The 23,368-nt window shown below is 45.0% G+C and overlaps 1 protein-coding gene across 2 annotated transcripts in view; it reads left to right on the top strand.

Annotated features, from left to right (window-relative positions):
- Positions 1-23,368, top strand: part of EGFR (epidermal growth factor receptor) — a 169,436-nt gene that overhangs the window by 97,215 nt on the left and 48,853 nt on the right. For both annotated transcript variants that reach the window (XM_063325632.1, XM_063325633.1), the window contains exons 2-3: positions 20,864-21,015; positions 22,806-22,992. In XM_063325632.1, coding sequence (XP_063181702.1) covers positions 20,864-21,015; positions 22,806-22,992 — 339 coding nt within the window. The remainder of the gene's footprint in view (positions 1-20,863; positions 21,016-22,805; positions 22,993-23,368) is intronic.

Genomic DNA, 23,368 nt, shown 5'->3' with positions numbered 1-23,368 from the left:
AAAATCATATTTGCCCTTAAAAATTAACTTGGATTTTAAAGACCAACCTTCCTTATTTCTCTGCAAAGGGCGTGAATGCCAGAAAGTCGCATCGGTTAAGAAGGAAGTGAATCAGAGATTAACTCCCAATTGTGTCAGGTTGGATTTTGCCACCACGAAATGTGTTACAGGATACTGGAGACACACAGGATGTACAGTAAAAGGTGCATGGCCAGGAGAGTACCCGTAGGAAAGTAATTCTTGATGGAATTTCCCAAGCTTAAATCTTCACTGAGAGAAACGTATCATCTCCGTTTTTCCCATCACTCCCCAGTCACAGCACACCCAGGTCAAGGTCCTATTACGTATAGTTTAGAAGGAGTAATAAATACTTTATTTAAAAAGCAAGCAATTTAATCTCTCATCAGGCGATCATGATTCTACATGCCTATCCAATAAAATGAGGTCCCCATATTTTCGAGGAAGGAGGTGGAACCTTTATTCTGCCTTTGAGACCATGCACAGCTTCAGAAAGTGTTTTGAAGGAGAGGAAAATTAAAGTTAATGAAGTAAATGGAAAATACTCAAAAGCTGTAGTTGCATTAGCAGAGATCAATCCTACCGTGTTGTATTTCTTGTTGAGATGGTTGGGTTTTGCTTTTGTTTTATTTTAGGGAGGTAATTATTTACTGGGACTTCAGTAACCCAAGTAAAAAAATGAGACGGTGGAAGTTACTACGTATCTTGAAGGAGATGAAGTTTAGTAGAGGAGTTTAAATTTGGATGAAGAGCCGATTAAAGAGGACACAACAGATTGTATCAGAAAAACTCTGGAGACAGGTGTCTACTGGGTATCCTTAAGGCTTGTTCTTGGGACATGTATAATTAAAAATTTTCATTAAGGATCTTGGCATAGGGCGTAAGTTTGTCTCAGTGACGTTTCACAGCGGAGAGCTGAGAGATGCTGAGAAGGAAGAGGAAGGTCTGGGTAGCATTTAAGTAGAATTGGAGGATCCTAAGAAGTGGAATAAAAGTTGGATAACGTTGTGCAGAACCCAAAGTACGTACTGACTCTGCTTTAAGCTGGAAGAACAGTGGAGCCCTTGTGTGTACGCAGACAATAAGGATACATTGTGCAGAAGGTCCCAATAGGGATAAAGCATTAATACCGTTTACAATGCACTGCTAAGTCCTCTCCAGGAATACTGTGTACAGTTCTGGTCCACAGCTTAATGGAAGATGGATATGAAGGGGAAGACATATAATAAAAGGCAAATATGGGGAAATACACTTTTTTATGAGACAGAGCTAAAGAAGTCTGGCTAGCTGAATAAATCAATCCGGGACTTGGTATATGCTTTGGAAAAGGTAATACCAGACTGGGGAACAGGCTGCTTTAAAGTAAAGAACAATGCTGGCGCAATTTATACAAATGGCATGAAAGGTAAAGCCTGAGTTTGGGCTGACCATTTAGAAGCAAATTTCAGAAATGTCAGAGGGATGAAAATCTGGAGCAACCTCCCAAGAGGCACGGAGGGACCCACTGCCTCGCTGGAGCTCCGTGCGTCTCTGGAGGGAGGTGGCACGGCACACCTGAGCGTTTCTTGGGGAACCTATAGGAATGTTATATGTCCCTGTAGGTTCCGAAGGATAATTAACTTGCTTGTAACTATCGCTGATGTCATTCATTCCTATAAATCTTCTAGTTGTTTATAAATTAATAAATCACAGGCAAGTTAGGTCTGATTATAACCCAGATGTTTGTAGTGAAATATGATTTACGTTTTGTCTCTATTGAAATCTTTAGCTTTCTGCAAAAAAGGGACATGGTATCCTATGCAGAGGGGATGAATAGTTCTCTGGCTTTGCTTATCTCTCCCTGTTGACTGCAAAGGGTCTAGTGACAGCTCGTGTCGATGAGTCCTTTGAAAGCAAGTGTGTCTGCTGTTTCCTTTTTCCCGGCAGCACCCAGCCGGTAGGAGCTGTAAGCTTGGGACGTGACGTGGGTTTTCTGCCCTTGCAGAGGCAGGGATTGAGCCCTGCTGGCAGGGAACCGGTGGGGCTTGTGTGTATTTGCAGTACGGTGGGACTTGATATTTGTTTGTCCTACGGCTGGCATGACGATAGGTGATCTCTTCCTCCATCTGCAGCACTTTGCGTATAATGTCACTGTTAGAGTCCCTTTGGCCCTTCCAGGAGGGGAAATACCTCATTAGCTGTCCATGACCACTTAGATACACATTCATTAAGGTACTCTGTGCTAATGTAAGGTGGTGAGAGGAAGCGTTGATTTTTTAAATCCCATGTGAGTGAATCACTTTGAGAAATACCTCAGAGTCTTCAGGAATATTTGTAAGATTGCGAAATCAAAACATTTCCTGCAATTAAAAGGCACTTAGAAAGCATATGTTATATGTCAAAGCCATATCGTGATCTTACACTGTAACTTTTGACCTCTTAGCCCTCTTGAGCAAGAGATTCCCAGGCTATTAAATAGTCTTTATTGCACTGTCATATATTTGTAGCATGTGTTCAGTTGTAAATATTTCATCTCATAACAGAACTAAAGAAAATCTGGTGCTTTCCTCAAAAAAAAAACCCAAACAAACAAACTTTTTCTTTTTTCTTAATCAAGACAGGAGCATAACCTTAGAGGAAAAAACACCGACTGAAGAATTCGCGCTTTGCTTTGAGTCATGGCATGGTGCCATAGAGGATAAAGTACATTTTTAAGTCACTGAAAGATATGCTGACTACTTTTATTTAGAAACACACTGTTACATACTAGTGCTAAGAAATAATTATTGCACTTTCTTACTCGGGCGTTCGTCATGGGGGAAAATCATAAAAAAACCCTGTAATTTCCCCCCTCTTTTTCATCCAAGCAATTGTTGAACAAGGAAAGAAGCTTTTCATGTCATAGCAAGGAAATAGTTACAGCATCTGGGTTACGTGATGATAAACTCCTGTGGAAGTCGGGACAGCATGGGTTTTCACTCGCAGCGGTGGTTCTGTTAGTATCACATATAGCCATAAAATATCTTGAGTCCCTGTCCTTCTTTCTGAAGCTGTTCCAGAGCACTTCCTAGCACGCTGTGTCTTCACCATTGGGATTTTCATTATACAATTAGAGGAGTGTTTATGCGTCTGATCTGGAACTTTAATTGCTCTGTATAAATTAAAGCTGATGACATGCATTCGTTGAAAATAAGAGAGGAAGAAGTGACAGCGGCTCCGTGGGGAGGCTCGCGTAAGCGTGAGCACGATGGGGAGTGTTTGCTTGTTAAGGGGTCTGCGCACCAGCGCTCAAGACTTTATGGGAGACCGGAATGCACTGTGCATGCGCGGGGAGAGCTCGGAAATCAGTGTGCGATGCTTATACCACCCGTCTGCCCTGGGGCGGCCCTGAGGAACATCTGCCCAGGCTGCTGGAGCACAGCTTGGGCTGAGCACCCATCCTGAGAGCTGTGCTACCCGAGCCTGGGCTGGGGTGGGACCCTCCGGAAAAGGGGCTGATAGGTATGACATTTTCCCTCTTCCAGTCATCAGGGATATCCCCCAATATCCAGGACTTTTCAAATTTTATAGATGCTGGCCTCGCAACAACGTTGGCCACTTCTCTTAGCACCTCGGGGTGGATTCCCTCCGGGCCCATAGATTTATGTGGACTGAGCCCTTGCAAGAAGCTGTAGACCAGCCCTTCCGCCGCTACTGGTGGGTAAACACATGTGGTGGTGTTGCTACTTAATCACACCTTCGGGGTGCGCTGCCTGCCTCCCAAAACCAGGCCGTTGGGCGCTGTGAGTTGTTAGCGCAGGGGGTCAAGTAAGGTTTTGTGCATTCAGAAGGTGTCAGCTTCGTTATGTGGGTCAGGACACGAAGCTTCGTGTTAGGAATGGGAAGCAGGATCAGGATATAGTTACTGCACTATTTCCTTTTTGGCACTGGGTTATTAGAGTGAGACAGAAACGTTTTTCCCCTTTAAGATCTGTGGTCCTCAAGAGGAAAAAAATAAAATAAAATATATATGTATTTCATCTCAACAGGACGTAAATAACCTGTTCACCTGTTGCTGGTTTCCATTGTTGCAAATTTAAGTCTCAGCTTGCCTCTGCAATCTGCTCATGCCTGTGTTTCCGGAACAAGAGGTGTATTAAAGCGGGATAAAGAGCATGCAGTGCTATCTGGCGAAGATAAAGTGCCTAGCAGTGGCGTTTTGACAATAAAGCACGCTTTCTTTGCAGCCAACTGAACTCCACGGGAGTTGAGGTGCCACAGTGGGAGTAGGACTGTCACGGCGCGTCAGTGACAGCACTGCAGCCATGTGCCTTCACGGGGAGTATTGATGGGGTCAGCGAGCAGGGACGCCAGGGGCTTGTGATGGTTAAAAGGAGCAGAGCTGAGGTTCTAGCAACTAAGCTGTTTATTCTTCACATCCGCTTTCTATTTTTAATCATAATTAGGCGTGTGTGTTCTGTTTGTCTATGACATGGGAGTTCATACTCGTCTTCCAAGCCTAAAAATTGCAAGTTTAGTCTCACTTTTAAATACCTCAGGTAGACTTATAGTGGCTTCAAGAGGCCACTTAAAATATTATATGTAATATATATGTGTGTGTGTGCGCGTGGGGGGAAAGGCAGTGGAAGGAATTGCTTTGAAGGAGTTCACAGTATGTTTGGAGTGGGATTATGCATACCAGTGGTTTCCAGCCTTGCTCAGTATGTAGGTACCTACAGTATTTCTAAGGGAGATGTGGCACAGACCTCTGTCTAGCAAATGTAAGCCTGCTTTTCATTATTTACCTTTCACGGGCGTCAAAACAGTCCAGGGACTCCCAGGGAGACGCAGAGCACAGGTTGAAAATCACTGGCGAGGGAGCACTTTAAATGATGCCTTGGAATGAATGAGAGAATACGCTTTTGCAGTAATAACCACAGAGACATAATAACATCCCTCTACTAAAATACAGGCAAAAAATAGGTTTCCAGTGCTCTGAGAGATGTGCATATTTATTCACTGCTTTTGAAATCCTGTTACCTTTCCATCAGTTTTTACATAACGATCGTGGTGAAAAGATTTCCAGTTGTGTGGTGTAGGGTGTGATCATTTAGAGCCGGTTTGGGTCTAAAAAAGAGCTTAAAACCAAAAAGAAAGGTGTAAGGCAGAAGTTTCAAAAGCAGCAGTGTTGCCATCAAAGCTTCAACTACATTACCTTTACACGGTCACTGATCTAGGCCAACGCAGATTTTCCACCGTATGAGTTTTATATTCTCGAAGCGTAAACCATGTTTTACCTTGCTGATGGAAAGCCAAATTTTGAGATAAAGGCAATTAAATGGAAAAAGAAGAGCAGACAGTGTTGCATGCTTGAAGACACGCGTTACTAGGAGCGGGTATGACTGTGTTTGTGAGCATCCCCACAGTTCTGGGTAGGATTGCTGCCTCCTATGCACGCCAACTCAATCCTGAATTTTCAGAAAACCAGAATTTTGCTGTGTCCCAATGTCCTGCAGTGTATGACGTGGTGTCCTGCAGTCACATCATGTGAAGTGCGGTTGCAAGAGTTGTGGGACTCCTCTGTGCATCTGTCGGCTCCAACGTGCAGAGAGAAGAGCAACACCCTAAAAAACACATTGGAGTTACTGTTTGACCCACATTTTCTTTTTTGACTTGTGTTAGTAGCACGTTATCTGGAATAGATGCACGCTGACAGATCTTCTTCCCGCAAGGATAAATTGTATTGCCATTTATTGGGAAAGATCAGTAGAGTATAGCAGAAACTTTCCATAGACTGTTTTGAGACATTTAATGGAAACTTATTTTGGCAAAGCTCTGAAAGCACTCAATAATTTTTGTTATGAGATCCGAGAGCTAAAACACAAACCCCTTGTATCGGAGGCTGGCTCATAAAAGCAAACCTGGTGACAGCAGAGACATCCCGTAGCTGTATAACATATTCACATCACAAGCTAGATTTTCTCAGGGGTTTTCTCAACTCCTGTACCAGAACCTTTTGGGAGCCTGTAAGCTGAGTGAGGATGTAATGCATCTACCAGCAGCTGGTTTCTGTCTCTTCTAAGCCCATCTTTCTTTTTTTTTTTTTTTTTTAAGTTACCGGTCTTATTTTTAAGGCTGTGTTGCATTCTGCTTCATAATGAGGAGCCTTCTTCAAGGTACTGCAGCCCAGTGCAAGTAAGGGAAGTAATTTTAGAATGAGACAGGCTCGTGAAATACCCTAATGCCGCATTGATATCAACACAGTAATTTGGTGTTTGGAGCAAACTTTGTGCTCTCGTTCCTTCAGAAAGTTCCTTCATGAAGGCATAGTAGGTTTGGAAACTTTACTTTTCAGTCGCAGAACTTCCATCCTTGCTTGAACGGCACTGATCCATCTCAAAGAAGGGATTTCCAAAAGCCGGTTCTGATGGCTACCTCCCACTGCAGGCTGTATAATTTGCATGCCGAACTCCTATTCCTACTATGGAAAACCTCCACTTAAATTTTTATAATGCAGACCTTTATTTCTAGTTTTGGGAAGAGGATTGTATTTTTTCCGAGACTGGCCATACAATCCCATGTCTTGCATTCAGCCCTGCAAAATTTATTTCCTAGCCTATGGAAGAAATAGCTTGATTTGTTCAAGCCGGGTAATTCTTTCCAAGTTTGCTGGGGAGGGGGGGTGTGGGATGTGAAGACGAGGGCAACACAAAGCTGCTAAAACACAAAGCTGCTCTGTTCTCCAGAGCTGGTAGCATTTCATCGCTTGCAGCTAGGTGATTTACTGGGCTCCCAAGAGCTGCTGCAGCTCCTCCGTGAAGCATTAGATAGTGATGGGAGACTGGCAAATGCATCAAAGGCTGCCAAACAGACCTACGGCTTTAAAAACTTGCTAGGTGTCATTTTTCCCCGATAAGGTGGCTCTGGTTTTAGTAAAGCTTATCAGAAGTTACTTAACACGGGGAGCAGCTTCGCAACGGAGTGGGAGAGTTGGCAGCGTGACGTACGTATTTGCTCAGAAGGCGACTGTTTTGCAATTTTGGAAACTTTCTGGGATGCAAAGGCCAAAGCCAGATCCTTCCGAAGTTAATGTCATGTTGTGGAAAACTAAGTGTGATTTATTTATGTTTTGCAACTGAGGTTCATAAGTGCCTGCCCTGCATCATTATTTTTTTTTCTGATATTTTTAGTATTCAGTAAAAGTTTTTGAAAGCTTAAAAGTTCAAGCATGCAAATTCTTGGAGTGGTGGATCTCAAATCTTAACATCACTTGCCTTTAATTTCTTCACAGCGTGCTACTCCACCAAGTCTTTCTTTCTTTGAATTTCCACATAAGGAACGGGCTAGAGAAAAACGTGGCACCTCCGCACAGAGTACCAGAAATATGCCAGGATGTGATTTTAATTCTCCTGCTAAAGAAACTTGTCACAGCAAAAAATCGAAGGCAAGGAGATGCCGGGGACACAAAGTGCGGTGGGTTTCTTAGACCGATGAGGCATCCTAGCAGTGTTTGAGTGATGGGCGTACGCAGTGTATGCACTTGCAGGTGAGCAAGGACCATCCTCCTGCAACACCGCTGAGATGCCCCGCAGCAGTAATTCCGGTGCTGGAGTTTTACGCTGGGATGTTCCCAGCTCTGTTCCTCTCCATTTTCTTCCAGAAAACAACAAAAAAACCCACCCCCTCCTGCATCGTGGAGAACGGGACTAAGAGCCATTGTGCTGCTCCCCGCCACACCGTCGGTGCAGGGAGGGCGAGGATGGGGGTGCAGCAGGGCTTGCACACCCGCTCTCGTCCTCTCCTCGCCCACTGGCAGGCAATGGCTTCGCTGCCCAGGGACCCAAACTTGTGCGCAGCAGCAAGTTTCCAAAATGCTGTAATATAGTAAAAGACAAAAGTTGATTATTTCTAGTCAGAGCAGAAAAAAAAAAAAAGACCCACCAGCCCACCATCCCCGAAGCCCAGCATATTACTAAAAAACCTCCACCCGTCAAAATACTCGAGCACAATCTTTTGCAGAAGAAATATTGCAGGGACGGAGGAGCAGATGGGAGCAGGAGTGAATGAGATCAGTTTTACAGTCAGGCTTTCATGTCTCTACATGAATTCTGCTGCATTAGTAAAAAGTGTCTTTTTTTCCCCCCCCCTCAAGACATCTTTGGCAAAGATAAGCGCAGTCCAACCGTCTGCTACAGATAACATTTTTACGTTCTGTGCTGTAGCTTAGGTTGTAGCTGAGGTACCAGCTTTGTGTATAAAAGGGGATGTTTATTCCCCTCTTCACTGAACTGATGGAGCAGTTTCTTTCTGGCAGCTCTTTCTGCAGGGAGTGGAATGCGTTAAAGCAGGTTTGTGGCATTTATGTAAGGGTGGATTTTTTAAAATCCTTATCAGCATGTCATCTTCTCAATTTTCGTATTTGCATGTAGGGGGGTTTTGTGTTTGAGAAAGCGGCGTGGCGTTTTGCCTTCCTTGCTGCTTAGAACAGATCCGCGATGAAGACAAAACCGGTGCCGTCCCTCAAACTTTGGGCACAAAGGAGTTGTAGAATCAAATGTAGCAGCTGCATTCGTCTTCATAATGATTTTAAACTGCCCAAAACTAAACGGCCACAAATTCTGAGAGTATACAAAATATTAATTTGACCTCAGAAGACTGGTACAGGATGATTTATCAGCTTTTGACAAATCTGTATTTTCATTCTTTTCAGGACAGAAAAGAATTTCATTGACCCATGTGTTTCTTTCAGTAGTGTTTTCAAAGACAAGAGATAAATAAGGGGTCCCCAAAGGGCTGCCACAGTTAACAGTTGCTTTACAGGCTTTGGTGCAGCCCGTTGCATGCGTGGGCCTCAAATGCTTTATGCAGAAGCAGAAATGTTTCTTTTAAAGAACCGGAGAAAAGGAAGCAGGAGGAAGTTGAAGAGTTGTTTTGGCGAGGTCAGAGAGACATTAAACCTGTGTGTGGGCCCTATTCTATAACCAATCAAAAGATAAACCCCGTTGTCTCATTTTCTGGGACCTGTGCGAATGGGTGTTATGATGATACAAGACTGGGAGCGTTAGCAGAGGTTTATCCAGTGGAACGTATTTTGGGAGTTCAGATTGCAGAATTCCTGGGCTTGGTACTGAGCCATGGAGCACTTGCTTTGCTGGAGAGGGTGGAAGAGCATGAGGAAGGCTGCCTGCCTTCCAGCTCAGGTTGCACGGCAGAGGTTAAGCGTGCAAATCAAGAGATGGAGAGGCAGCTTTTACAGAGTTTGAACAGCATGTAACGTACCGTAATCGTGCATTTCAAGTACCTTTTAAAATGTTCAAACTTGTTTACATTTCTTCTCAGAACTGAAGTCTGGCATTACAAGCGGCTGAGGTTCCCTATTGCTAAATAAGACCGACTCTAAAAGCACTCCACTTGCTGTAACATGCAACATTTATAGTACCGACGACTAAATTCAGTGTTTTTTCTTCCCAGACTTTTGAAGATAAATTGGGCTCCATCTTCAAAACCTACCCAGGTGCTGTTAAATCACTTTGTGGCTTTTTAGCTGTGCTTTCAAAATGTAATTGTAGTTCTCCTCCTTCCAGAAAAAAGGGCGGTAGAAAATCTATTTACCTCATTTATTGAATTTCACACAGTTAAATTAAGTGAAATAAGAGCTTGATTCAGATCCCATTGGTTTCAATAGCAGTCTTTCCATTGAGTTTTACTCAAGGCTTAAATAAAGATCAGAAGGTGATCCAGAGCTCATTTACATTTAATATGCTCCTCAGCTATTCCTTTTAAACTTAAATATTATTGGAGGCTTTTCAAGCCCAGCAGCGTGTGTTAACTTGCTCGCTTGTGAACATGTGCAAATATCCAAATTTCTGCTGGAAGCCCTATGGAAGTGTTAACCATAGCATTCATTCCCGTGAAGCTAGAGACAAGCTTTTAAAGCTTTTTATCGGCTTTTACTTGTCCTTTGTAGTTAGTTGACAGGACGTTTGCTACGTTAGTACAGATAACTTAACAGGACCTTTAGTGTTTGAAGCAGCAAATATTGTTTATCTTAGTCCTGCGTGCATTTTTGTGTCTTGTTTTAGCCTCGCTCGCGAAGACAGTCTCATTCCTAAGGGGCAGGATGTCTCCCGGGGAATTTGGGGGTATAAATCCTTCTTTCTGTAGCTTTCCAACTTGAATCTGTACAAGGCTGGAACTGGCTATAGTTCCTTGCTATGGACCAGCTTTGGAGGAAGCATCCTGGGGTGATGCAGCCATACGGGCGCAGAGGCTGGATGCAGCACCCACTGTGGTTGCCGGTAACGCTCGCCGTGACTTCAGTGGGCAGAACCGCGCGCAGAAGTAGCCGGGGCTGGTTATTGTGGGGGTGGGCACGCGTAGTTCAAGGCAGTGAGCAAAACTTGCATGCTTGCTGTTGTGTTTTCAGCAGTTCTCCAGGTATACTGCAGTCTCTAGAGACGTCAGTCTAGTCACCTGGCAGAGCTACATACATATGTGTACATGTACCTATATATGTGTATGTGTACATATACATATTTATTGGTAAAAAAAATAAGAATGTGTTCCATTTGTAACAGCAAGCTTTTAGTCTTCAGATGTAAGTGGTTTCTCTTGCGCTTTTTGAGTCAGTGTGTGAGTGCTCACACAGAATTTACACCTCAAGGGATTCAGAAGTACGTGTACGAGCACCACGGCTTACTTCAATATGAGACTTGATTTAATATAAGTAAAGAAAAACATGTGATTTCTTTTCATTGGAAGGCACGAATGAAAATATGCAATTGCAGTGCCTCAAGAAATCCCATGTGGTAAAATGTTCACAGCATATTTTAATGCTTTTAAATCTCGTTTCTCAAATTAACTCATTTTGAAACAATTTTAAACAATTTAGTGCTGATGTAACTAGAAACTGGTCCCACATTTTCATGGGCACACATCTTCAGTTTCTTTTTATTGTGCTATAAAATCCTGCTGCTCCGTAGATGTTGCCAGAACAAACAACAATGAAGAATGTAATTTTTTTAGATCACAGAGCACAAGCTCACGTATCTGTTGCCATCCACTTGTTTTCCCAAATATCCCGGTGTAAATCTTGAGGTGGCACACCCCTGCCACACATGTCTCCCCAGATTAAAGGCTGGGTGACTCATACCCCTTGTCGGAGGTCTCTCGGCCGCTTGCTGCTGCGCTCTGCACAGGCTTTTTACACCACTTGCAGCAACGCAGGGATACAAAATTCACCATGGATGCCAAGAACCATTGCGTTTCTCCAAGCCGTTTCCCAGGGCCTGAACCTCGCGTGGATGAGGCTGCATGACGGCCCTTTTCCTCCTCCAGAGCTCTGCCCGGTGGATGCATACAGCTTTTTTGAGACGGGTGTAGCAGCTGTGCCGGTGCGTGAAGCTGGAGGGCAGGAAGGCTGCAGCCATGGGCTGTTATCCAGAGGCTGTGCCACCTGGTGGGCCCACCCTTGGGGGAGACCATCAGAGGGCATGGAGCCTACTGGGACTGACGCCAGGGGGTCCTTTGTCGCTTGCACGGTCTTGTTTGGGGTTGTCTTCCACGGTACAAGACAAACTTACTTTGGTCAGTATGTGGGTTTCACGCAGCATAAAGACTGCTGTGCTGAAACACAGGCATGGGCAATGCTTCCTCTTGGAGGACCCAGTGTTAAGTGGGATGGCAATACTTCCATCCGGTGTTGCCAGTAGACCACCGACTCTGCCTTTCCCACTGACCTGATTTCCTCCACAGGGGTTTCTGAAGTCTCATTCCTCTCCATAGCACTCGGTGGTGTTGCCCTGTGCTGTACACTGCTTGAATGTCTAAGCTGCAGCAGGTGTTTTGGCTTGAACAGCCACATTTTGCACCTTAAATCATCCTCCTTCAGTCACTCTGCTGTATGTAGGGAACTGCGAGCCTAAAAATAGCAAGCTATGACATGAACTCATCACTTTGCCCATCCTGGTCTTGATAGGTCTGTAGGGCCAAGCTCATTGCCCTGCTGCATCAGGCTCAGATGGAGAAAATTTGAGGGGGGGGACCTCAAAGTCAATGTTGACTACAAATAACATAGTTATGGCCCGGGTTTCTATAAAGATGGTTAAAAAATAGGGGGAGGGTGCCTGTGTGGTTTTCTGTCCAAAATTTATTGTGGTGTGTATAAGATTTAGAAACTGTTATTATTTGTGTATATATGTGTGCATATATTTGCATAGTGGTCGATAGATATGAAGTTATTCTTGGGTTTTCCTCACTAATAAATCATAGGAACAGCTCATTAATTGAGTTCATTGGTGACTGCACTTGCGATAGACCTGTCCATTAACTTTGAGCAACAGCTCAACAGAGAAAGCCCCATGCAAGCTCTTGGTTTCTGTTATAGCAGCCTCCCCAAAGGTTGCCAGTGGGAGGAATAGCCTGGCAGCAGCACCCCGGCTGCTGGTGAGGACATCTTGGGGAGCTTGACTTTCCAGCCATCGCTCTCATTAAATAGCCTGCGAAACTCAAGGCAAAGTCATACTACAGTAGCCATGGGCCTTGTGGTGGGGATATGGGGCTAAAATGCAGCTTGGAGAAGGGCCGAAGCCTGGGTGGAGCATCCCGGTACTGTTGGGAGCGGGAGCTGCGCCCCACAGCACCCGCTTTGCCGGGAGAGGGGAGCCCTCTAGTGCAGAGGCCGCCGCTCTCGGGCATGCCGGGGCACCTCCGGCGATTAATGCCAGCTCCTGCCTCCCCTTCCTCGGCATTTCCCTGCTGATGGCACCCAGCAGCTGCCGCTTTCTCTTGCATCAAGCGAGGAGCTGGTCACCTCTTATGATCCCCGAGTCCTTTTCAGGGCGATTGCATCCCAGCTCCCCATTTTCTGTCTAGTACGTGTTCTGCGGTCTTTGATGTAAGACCTTGCCTTTGGCTATATTTCAAATAAATGTTGTTCAGAGGGCTTATTCTCCTAAATTATGCAAAGCAGTCTGTGCATGTCACCTGTACCTCTTTATAGTTTCAAACCCCGGCAATGTTTGTGTCATCTGCAGGCATCCTCAGCAGTGATTTGATGTCTTCTTACAGACCACTGACAAAGCCATCAGAAAAAAATGGATTTAAACCTGGGTTATTTTTCAGTACCCCACTAGAAACAGCACCTCCAAAGACTGCAATCTATTACTTGCCTTTAGATATTGACCTTTTTCCCAAACTGTAGAAAATTGCAAGGCGACAATTCCCGTTTCTTTGCAATTCTGCTGGTGTTTAACGGAAAATACCGCTATCCCTCCCACAGTTGCACCCTAAGGCATTTAGAGGGGAAAGCTCAAATTCTGGGGTAGCCCATCATGTCATTGTAGTTGCTCCAAATTTACACCGGCTTCCACGAGAGAAGAATTTAATCCCCCACCCAGTTCGCATTGAAGCCAGGGGAAAGATTGATTTCAGCACATCCTGGTCTGGCCTTAATCTGGAGGATTAATGAAGATACATGCTGAATTAAATAATGGCAACAGAGAAGAGAAATAGAAATATTTCTAAATGATATTGGGGAGGAAAAAAAACCACCCTAGGGTATTAATAAAGCTTGAATCCCTTGTTGTCAGAAATGCTCTGACTTCGGAGATGTCTTCATTCAGGAGCAAGTTGGTTTGTTTATAATTATTTATTCTTTCAGGTAAAGACACTCACCAGTAATCGGGCCATCCAGCTGTCACACTGCCTCCATCCATTGCAATTCAGGACCTGACTTTTGCCATCGGGGGGCAGGTCTCCACTCCTAGAGCAGAGCAAGGGAAACTTTAAAATTAGATTTAGCTGGAAAAGTTGCTTTCATCGAGTAAATAGAAATAAGAAATCATCTGGGAAAGCTTTCCCTTAAGGCATATTCTTTTTCTCCACTGTGGCATTAGTTTTGGGACACTTATGCAATTACAGTTTCCAGCTAAGTATTTTGAAGAGCTCTGGCATTGTTTTTTTCCCAGTATGTCTAAAAGTCAGAATTAATCTCAGTAACTGCATTACTCTAAACTACACTGTTTGCGGAGGGACATAGTACAACCACGCGAGGCTATTTTTCACGATGTTTTAAATAATAGCATTTGAATATGTGCAAAAATTATTATCTTCTGTGGCAGCATTTCCAGTGCTCGAATGTTGCTGTCATTAAGCTGAAACGGGACTTTTTAGGCGTTGTATGCATTTGCAACCACTGTTCTCGAGGGAAAACATCTGCCTGCATCTGAGCACTGTTTGTGCTCCTCACCTGTTTTCTAGCTTTTCCTTTCCCTTTCGCAACTCCCCACAGCACATCACAGCAGATTTGGTTTTCTTTTTGCATCGTGTGGACTTTCCTCCCTCTTGAAATTCTTGCTCAGTATGTAAAGCACACTCAACCCAGTAATACAGAAATTTCTCTATCACATCTCTCTCTAGTGTCGAGGAACCGGTTAATGTATGAAGTGTTTCTATTCAAATGGTTAATCACATGTAACGAAATGTCGCTTTCTTTTTCCCACCTCTGATATTTCATACCCTGTTTTCTTTAGGGAAGGCATTGGGTGGTTCTTTCTCTTTCTATCCGAAATTAGGTTAGTCACGACGACAAATGTCCTGTGTGCTCTAATACTTCCTCGTGAGCTTAAATGCCATTATTTTGATCATTTGACAGTACTAGCTGCACTTTTCTGGTTTCCACAGTAGGTTATGTGGATCTATTCCATAGCTGTAAGGGAATGCTTTGAGGTCGGTGAAAAATAAAACCCGATATACAGGACCTGCCCTTGTGGCTGACGTACAGATTTGTTCTTGAATGACACAAGGATCTTCATCTAATTTCTGTGCCCCCGTTAGGTGGAGGTCAGTGGCAGCACTGGTTGTGGGCAGCGCTGATGGTAGGACACCGAGTGCCACCATCTCCCCTGGCCTTCAGAGGCCGCTTTGTTTCTGAACCAAGTGCCTGGGAAGATACCGCTCTTCCATGAAATACCTAAAAAAAAAAATAATCAAAAATGAAATTACTGCCAGTAAGTGAGGAGAGAGGAATATTTATAAATGTGCTGACAGATTGAACAAATATCTCTTGTCTGCAAGTTGTGCGCTGTTGTCAATAATGGCTGGAAAACATGCAGAAAAAAGTATATACATGTATTATGCCAGGGCATATAGAGTTATAAGTGATATATGAAGCATGGAAATGGACTTGCGTGTCTCTGAAATTGCCTTTGCGAGTTACTATTTTGATGTGTCTGTCAGAGCTGCAGGGAGACTAACAGAGGCTAAGCACAGACAGAAACAGCTGATGATTTGGGGATTGGTGATAATTCAGTTTCAAAGCATTCTCCAGGGTTTTTCTCAAGTCTGGGACAAATATGCGTGACAGGATTGGGACTTCAGTAATCAGATTTTCTGGGGAAAAGATGAAAACAGATTTCACTTGTATCAGGGCAATTGCTGCACCACTTTGTTTAATCTGAGCTTGTATGGATTGGGGAGAATACGGTCGCTTAGCGTTACGGCTGGACGGATGCATTCTGTCTCCCTACCGTCACTCGTCGAAAATGCCATTTAGTCACTCCACTTCTTTGGGCCACACAAGAGAAAAAAAAGCCAAGGAGCAGAGGGTTGCAGAGGGTGAGCCTCTTTGCGTCACCTAGAAATACTTCTTTAAGGCCAAGCTTGAGGCAGAGAAGGGGAGCAAGCACGTCTGGGGGCAGAGAGAGGATTTTAGTACCCAGGGCAGCCAACCTTGCACTTCATAAGCACTAAAATTCAGTGAGTTTGCATCTGTCAGTACAGTGTGTATGCTCAGCAAGTTCGCTGATGATACCAAACTGGGTGGAGTGGCTGACACCCCAGAGGGCCATGCTGCCATCCAGTGTGACCTGGACAGGCTGGAGAGCTGGGCAGAGAAGGACCTAATGAGGTTCAACAAGGACAAGTGTAGGGTCGTGCACCCGGGGAGGAAGAATGTCAGGCACCAGTATAGGTTAGGGGTGGACCTGCTGGAAAGCAGCTCTGAAGAAAAGGATCTGGGGATCTTGGTAGACAGTAAATTATCCATGAGCCAGCAATGTGCCCTTGTCGCCAAGAAGGACAACAGAATTCTGGGCTGCATGGGGAAGAGTGTGGCCAGCAGGTCAAGGGAGGTCATTCTCCCCCTCTACTCTGCACTGGTGAGGCCATAACTGGAATACTGTGTCCCATTCTGGGCTCCCCGGTTCAAGAGAGCCAGGGAACTACTGGAGAGAGTCCAGCGTAGGGCAACAAAGATGATTGAGGGATTGGAGCATCTCCCTTATGAGGAAAGGCTGAGAGAGCTGGGACTCTTTAGCCTGGAGAAGAGAAGGCTGAGGGGAGACCTTATTAATGTTTACAAGTATCTAAAGGGGGGGTCTAAGGAGGATGGAGCCAGACTCTTTTCGGTGGTTCCCAGGAATAGGACGAGGGGTAGCGGGCACAAGCTGGAACATAGGAAGTTCCGATGAAATATGAGAAAAAACTTCTTTACGGTGGGGGTGACGGAGCACTGGAACAGGCTGCCCAGGGAGGTTGTGGAGTCCCCTTCTCTGGAGACTTTCAAGACCCACCTGGATGCAGTCCTGAGTAATGTGCTCTAGGCAATCCTGCTTTAGCAGGGGAGTTGGACTAGATCATCTCTGGAGGTCCCTTCCAACTTCGAAAAATTCCATGTTTCCGTGTGCCTCTTTCTTCAACTCTTTGATTGCTGCTGTCTTATGCAGACAGCACCTCACATTTTGGCTCATTTCAGCAATATTCTGCCTTTTTTTTTAGGCTGTCTGTTGAGGTAATAGCGTAACCGATTCAAGATCAACATGCCTTTGGCATTTCGGAAGCGCAGCATGTGTGCTAAGAGCAACATCCCGTAGAAATCAGATGCTTTGCAGTGGTATCCCATGCTGTTGCTCTGCAGACGTTTTGGGTCGCCTCTGCGTCTCAGGGGTGATAGCTGGGGCTGTGGGGTTGCCTCCACATTGCAGGGGTGGTGGCTGGGGCCGTGGGGGTCCGGCGGGACACCCCGGGCTGGGGCAGGAGAAGCCCCATGCTCCCAGCAGGCAGCTCCACTCTCGCGCTGTTGCAGGCGGCGGCCTCCTGGGACATCCTCTCTGCGTCAAAACTTTCCAGACTGGCTGGTTTTTTTTGTTATATTAACATCACAGATAAGAGCAAAGCTTTCGTCTTTTCGGGGTCAGCCCGCGCCCTGAAGTTCAGTTCTGTATCTGAGCTTTTCTGCCGGTCAGGGACATTCTCACCCTGATTTTTCATCGGGAAACTTGTTTTTTTTTTTACTCTCCTTTGTAGCTAAAATGTGCTGCATGTGTAAGTGTAAGTGGGACATGTATTATGTGATGCTTACTACCGTAGCCCCCAACAGTACCACGTAAGGATCCATTCCCACCACTGACTCCTAAACCTGGATAGCGCTGGCTTTGCTACACGTCGAAACAAAAGTATATCAGGAATGTATGTGGCATCAAAATCTGTCCTTTGGAAGGCAAATAGGTCAAGCTCAGTAGAGGTTAAATCATAATATAATCCGTCCACTCAAGCATGCACGTCCCACTTAAAACTCTGTGGAGCGAGGCGAGCACCACATTGCCCGTGCTTTTGCCTCTGGCCAGAATGACATTCACACTGTAGGATTATGGACAGATAATTATAGCATGTATCTTTTCAGAACACTGTTTTCATAAGCAAAGAAATTACAGGAATGGTATTATTCATCAGATGCAAGCAGGCCATTTTCTTTTCTTTCCAAATGTTCTAGTTGGAAAATTATTCAGCACGTTTGCCTGAGTTCAGTGATACTGCTGCAGGGGTTTCACTTGTTTTGCTTGATTTGGGTTTTATTTGCTCAGCATATACTGCGTATGACCCAGGTTCTCATTTGGTAAATACTGCTGTGATGAAGTTCACTTTTTGGATGTACTTAGATCTCTTTGCAGCAAACAGGGATTTGGCCTCGTGTCTCTTTGAGCACACAAAAAATTGTGCATGAAGCATCAGCTTCTATAGGGTGGTCTGACTGATGCTAGCCATATACTGCTGAGATCTTAACAGAAGGAACCCATTTTCTTTTGCTCTCCAGATCTTAACTAACATCTCGTCTACATCTTCTGTTTACTGCCTAGAAGATGTAATGAGCCTGATGGAGGGGGACAAGTGGGTTTGCATGTTTGTGACTTATCTCTGCCTTTGGTAGAGAGCCATCAAAGTGCTCTCTACACACAGAACAGGGGAAGAAAGTAGGTCCTGGAGGGCCAACCTGAAGCCTCTTCAGAGATTGTTATGTCTGGGTTTCCCTCTGCAGCCTCACAAGCTGGCAAGCTCCTTCTCTTGACTATTTGCCCCTGCCTCCTTGCTGGCCTCAGAGCTATTTCCAATGCAGCGGTTCATGGGGCACCGCTGTGAACCAAATAAATCAGTGAGCTTTCCTGAGCTAAAAATACCCTGTGTCCATTTATTTATTTATTGTTCTGCATTATTTGTAGCTTGGATCAACTCTTTGGCATGGTTCACTGAGTGGCCCCATGGGAGAGGGAGAGGGAGAAGCGCAAGAGTAACCATGCCCTCCATCTGCTGCATCAGCCTTGACCTAGTAAGCAGTGAAAAAGTCTGAGTTTCTCAAGACGGCTGAGCCAAGTGCAGAGCTCCGACGCCTGTCTGATCCCAAGGGAAGCACATTCAAATGTGCAGTTTCTCCTAGGGCTTTGTCCGTGAGCTGGACTGTTTATTGCTCAATCCAACTGGTGCCAAGCTGTGTAGGGTCAATCACGGGCATGGGTGGCCAGGAGGATGCCTCCTTCCACCCTTCCTTCGGCTCAGACGTAGCATAAACACTGCAGCATTTGCATCGGGCCTGTCTTGAGTACCAGGGCAGATGTTTGCTGTTAACACGGGAGATGCAGTGAGAGCATCAGGCCATTTGTGGACCCTGAAGACCATAACAGGCTGACTTGCATGTCTTCATTTCTGTGAGCAGTCTAAACTGTACCTGCCCCTGCATTGTGTTTGAGAGCATTTCAAAATCATGCCTTTTTAGAGATCAGATCCAAGATGCCTAAACTGAGCACCCGAGCTGAGGTTTTGAACCACCTGAGAATCTTTTATTACTGGGTTTTTCCTCAGTTGGAGGATAACATTTCTTAACATTCAAGATGACCTCTGGGAGGACTCTGACTTTTCCAATCAGTTCAAAGTCTCTTCACCGCCATCCCCAACAGCAACCCATTTTACAGGGCAGGCCAGCATATGACAAAATTTCTAACATTCTGCCTTCAAAATGCGACCACTCCACAGAATAAGACTCCTCCTGTGACTCTGGTTGGTAATTTGTGGTCCTCATACTTCAGGCTGAAGAAGGCAAATGCCGATTTTAAGCATGAACACATTGGAACGCTTAAGTTTGAAACTGGAACAGAAAATCCTGCTTAGAAATTTCTCATCTGTCCAAAGCAAATGTAAAAAGGGTCATTTTCTACACTTGAGGCTCATGTAGTAATAAGCGACTTAGATGGTGTAATCACAGCCCCTGTTGAACTGTCCCCTTTTACCAGCAGTTGCCACTCTGATCCCAAACACCACAATGTTTATCTAGATGTATAATGAGGAATAACTGAGGAATTCGAGTGAATAGCCTTGCTTTAAACATGAACAAAGAGTATTTAATCTGTTATCACTGTAGCTCCTTAATGGTGATGACTGTACTGAGAAGTAACATATGTTCAGCGAATGGTTTTGACGATTGATGCATGTTTTTATCACTGCTTATTAAGTTATTTTTCCTACTAATAAAACATCAGTTGTCCAGTAAATCTTCAGCAGGTGTTGTCTAGCTCCGAAACTTATTTCCAGCTTTGTCAAGAGTCTTTGTTACTTGCTTTATAGCACCCCACACAATGGTGTTCCAGTTTGTGACTGGGCCTTCTAGGAATTATGGGTCTACAAAAGTATCATTCAACTTACTATTTTCTGCAAGTTAAAAGAATGCAATTCTTTCAGCGTGTTATGGGAAGCCATGAGGTCAGGCTGGGGTTGCATTATAGCAACGATGAGGTAACGGCCACCTTTTGCTCCCACTGAAGAGCAAAGTTGGGCTGACACTTTCCACCTGGAAGGTGTTGAGAAGTTTCTTGCCACGTTGCCTTCTGTATCGTTCTCCTTTCCTCTGTATTAGCATAACTCAGAGGTGTTTCAATTTTAGCTATGCAAGGATAGCTCAGGGAATGACTGGATGAGTACAGAGTTTCTGGGGCTTGTGCGTGGTGTTTTTTTCTTTAGAGCAATTTGCGTTTTGCTCTTTCGCTGCAGTCGAATATAGTGGTGATAACGTCTGTCATTTCCTCTAGGTTTGGTAAAGCAGAGTAATAGAACTTCAGGTGGGGGCTAATTTTTCCATCATGCTGTCATAAATGTTTGTAATCTCAGTGGTGCTCTGTGTGGCATCGCTTCCTTCCCCACCAGCAAAGCAGGCTTAGGTGGATTTGTGTGCCAAAGCTGAATATGCCGGGACATTTCATGAATCTATCATACTCCCAAATATGTCAGAGTGGCAAGAGATGTGTGATCCCTGGAGGTTCAGTTTGCTCTTAAAACCTTGACTTTTAGCTTGAGGGGTCCTGAAGAAAACTCCCTGCTCCCTCCCCCTGAGCTTACAAGGAGACCCACCACCCCCTCAGGGAAATCGCCTTTGGTGATACCTGGTACAACTCTGTGCCTGGGAAACATCACATGTTCCCTACAGTATTGCCATTAAGGTCATGCAAGATAACGGTCTTGTTTCTTATGAATTTGTGCTGACGCTTCACTTATTGTGGTGCTTATAGGTGGGCAACAATTACTTGCTCTTGCTTTCGTTCATGGAGCTTTCTTCTTTCCTCCACAGTTTGTCAAGGGACAAATAACAAGCTGACCCAGCTGGGACATGTGGAAGACCATTTCACCAGCCTGCAGAGGATGTACAACAACTGCGAGGTGGTACTCAGCAACCTAGAGATTACATACGTGGAGCACAATCGTGACCTTTCTTTCCTGAAGGTTAGTGTTCTTGGCCAATGTGGCCTTCCCTGCTAGAGGAATCTTACTGTATTTTTTTAAGTGCAAAGGATCCTATAAAACTCTGCAGTGATCCAAAACCATAGCTAGCTAGTGTCAGAGAAATTGCAGATCACAGCCTCAGCGTACCTGTAGGCTGCAGGATGCGCTCAACCCTACTGTACTAAATCAGGTACTTTGAGAAATAGCTTTTCAAGCATCTGCCAACCTGTGCTGGCTGCCCTGCAGATGGGTTTCTTCTTATTTATATGTATTATTACATCCTTAACTGTTGCCTCGCTCCTCGGAGGGCAACAGGCTTTGTGGTGCTGTTGGGCAAAGCAAAGTGCCAAGTGAGTGGCGACTCACTGATGGCAGATTCCGAAGTGCGGAGGCCCTTACCCTGCCCTCCAAGCTGTGACCCCTTCCCCTGCCGTGGTGGTGAGTGCCTCTCCAGCTTGCGGCACCCGCACCCTGAGCAAGGCAGGCAGGTCCTGTGCGATAACTTCCCACGTGGACCCTTCAAGCGATCTTCAAGATAATCCTCTGCAGTTGACACCCGGGCAACTCCCATCTCAACGTTTGTTTTGTGCACAAACGCATGAGCAACCATGGCAAGCAGAGAGGGGAACGGACAGGGGACAGATGTTAAAACGCAGCCACGGCATGAGGAGGAACGCTGTCTGCCACAGGGACCTCCAGGTTCTCCAGCAGCAGAGGCTGGGCAAGGGGTGCAGCTCTGCTCCCCTGCTGCCGGGCTGCCACCAGTGGCAATAGCGTTGCACCTTAGGTTATATTTATTTTTTTAAAGAAGGTGTTTTAAATGCACTCCTTTTCACATACCTAAACCTCAGATTAGGAGGTTTTTAAAGAAAGAGGCAGGAGAGGAAGAAGTTTTTATAACGTAAGTGTATGTCTGGTATCAAGAGCTCTTGTGCGGTAGCTTTGAATAAACAGGTCAGTCCTCTGGGCTGAGAGGAGTAATCTCTTTGTGGGACCTTTTCTTTTCAGGGAACAAAGAAAGATAAACCCCATTTCATCATAGTAACAAGCAAGAACATCAGAAAAGAGATGGTTCAGACATATGGGTTACAAATGTGATGGTACTGCTATTTTTCTTTCCCAAGCACAACTTGACCGTGGAGCTTAGTGTTCCCAGGAACATAACAGGTCTCTTGAAAACTCACTGGTAGTCTTCATGGAATAGGAAAATAGCCTAAGTGTCAGCCTGAGGTTTTTCATTTATGGTGATTTTTGTAGGAGATAGAAATGCACACATTTCACAGTACAAGGCAGGAATTAATCTACATCCAGGGACAGTGCCTCGCTTGCCTTTTTGTCCTGTAACTATTTATTACCTAAGAGGGAGAAGGTTACCCGATCTTCCTCTCTGCTGAGCATTGGAAGGATCCTCAAGGGAAGGTGCACAGAAGAGAGAGTGTAAAAGCCTCAGTCGGATGGCGTCTCTGCTGCCAATGGTTGGAGGCTCGGAAAATATTCAAGAGAAGCATCACACTTGGTTGCCATATCATACATGCTTGCCCTGTTCCCCTGCAAGTAGTACCCCCTGGTAGCTGCTCTAAGGGCCAATTTATACCTGCTTAGACGGCAAATTTTTACATATAGTCCCTTCTGGTTCTCAGATGTATTTATGTTTTAATGAGATTAAGTGGTTTATTGTTCCTTAAAATTGAAAGATGGCAGATTGGAGGGGTGGGAGGAGGAAAGCGGCTCTGTCAAGAGCAGAAGAATGCTATGGATTAAGCACCTTGTTTTTTCTGTTGTTCTCTCAGACGATACAGGAGGTTGCAGGCTACGTGCTCATCGCGCTCAACATGGTGGATGTCATTCCCCTAGAAAACCTCCAGATCATCCGAGGCAATGTGTTGTATGACAACTCTTATGCCCTGGCAGTTTTATCCAATTACCACATGAATAAAACCCAGGGACTCCAGCAGCTGCCAATGAAACGGCTATCAGGTGAGACGCAGGCAAGAGGTGGAGGCACCTGTAAAGCAAACTTCAACTCGTAGGTTATGGGTATCGAGATCCGATTGAAGATCTCCTCTCAAAGTCACATGCTATCAAATCCTGCTTTAAAAACAAGTAGTTTCCCTAGCTTTCCTGCTAGCCAGCCTTCTTCAAAAGATGAGGAAAGTTCATCGTTTCCCATTGCAGAAACATCCAGAAAATCCAATGCATCAACAGCGTGGTGAGATTTATTTGTGTCCCCCAAAATGGCAAAGAAGTATCCACTCATTATTTTGCATTATTTGATTCCGGCGCATTCCATATGTCAGTGTTTTCTGCTAAATTCCAGTGGGAGCTGCTGATATGTGAGTTAAGGCCTTACACA

This window comes from Chroicocephalus ridibundus, chromosome 2 (genome assembly GCF_963924245.1).
Source record: "Chroicocephalus ridibundus chromosome 2, bChrRid1.1, whole genome shotgun sequence".
Taxonomy (NCBI): Eukaryota; Metazoa; Chordata; class Aves; order Charadriiformes; family Laridae; genus Chroicocephalus; species Chroicocephalus ridibundus.
This window is presented reverse-complemented; position numbering and strand designations above follow the sequence as displayed.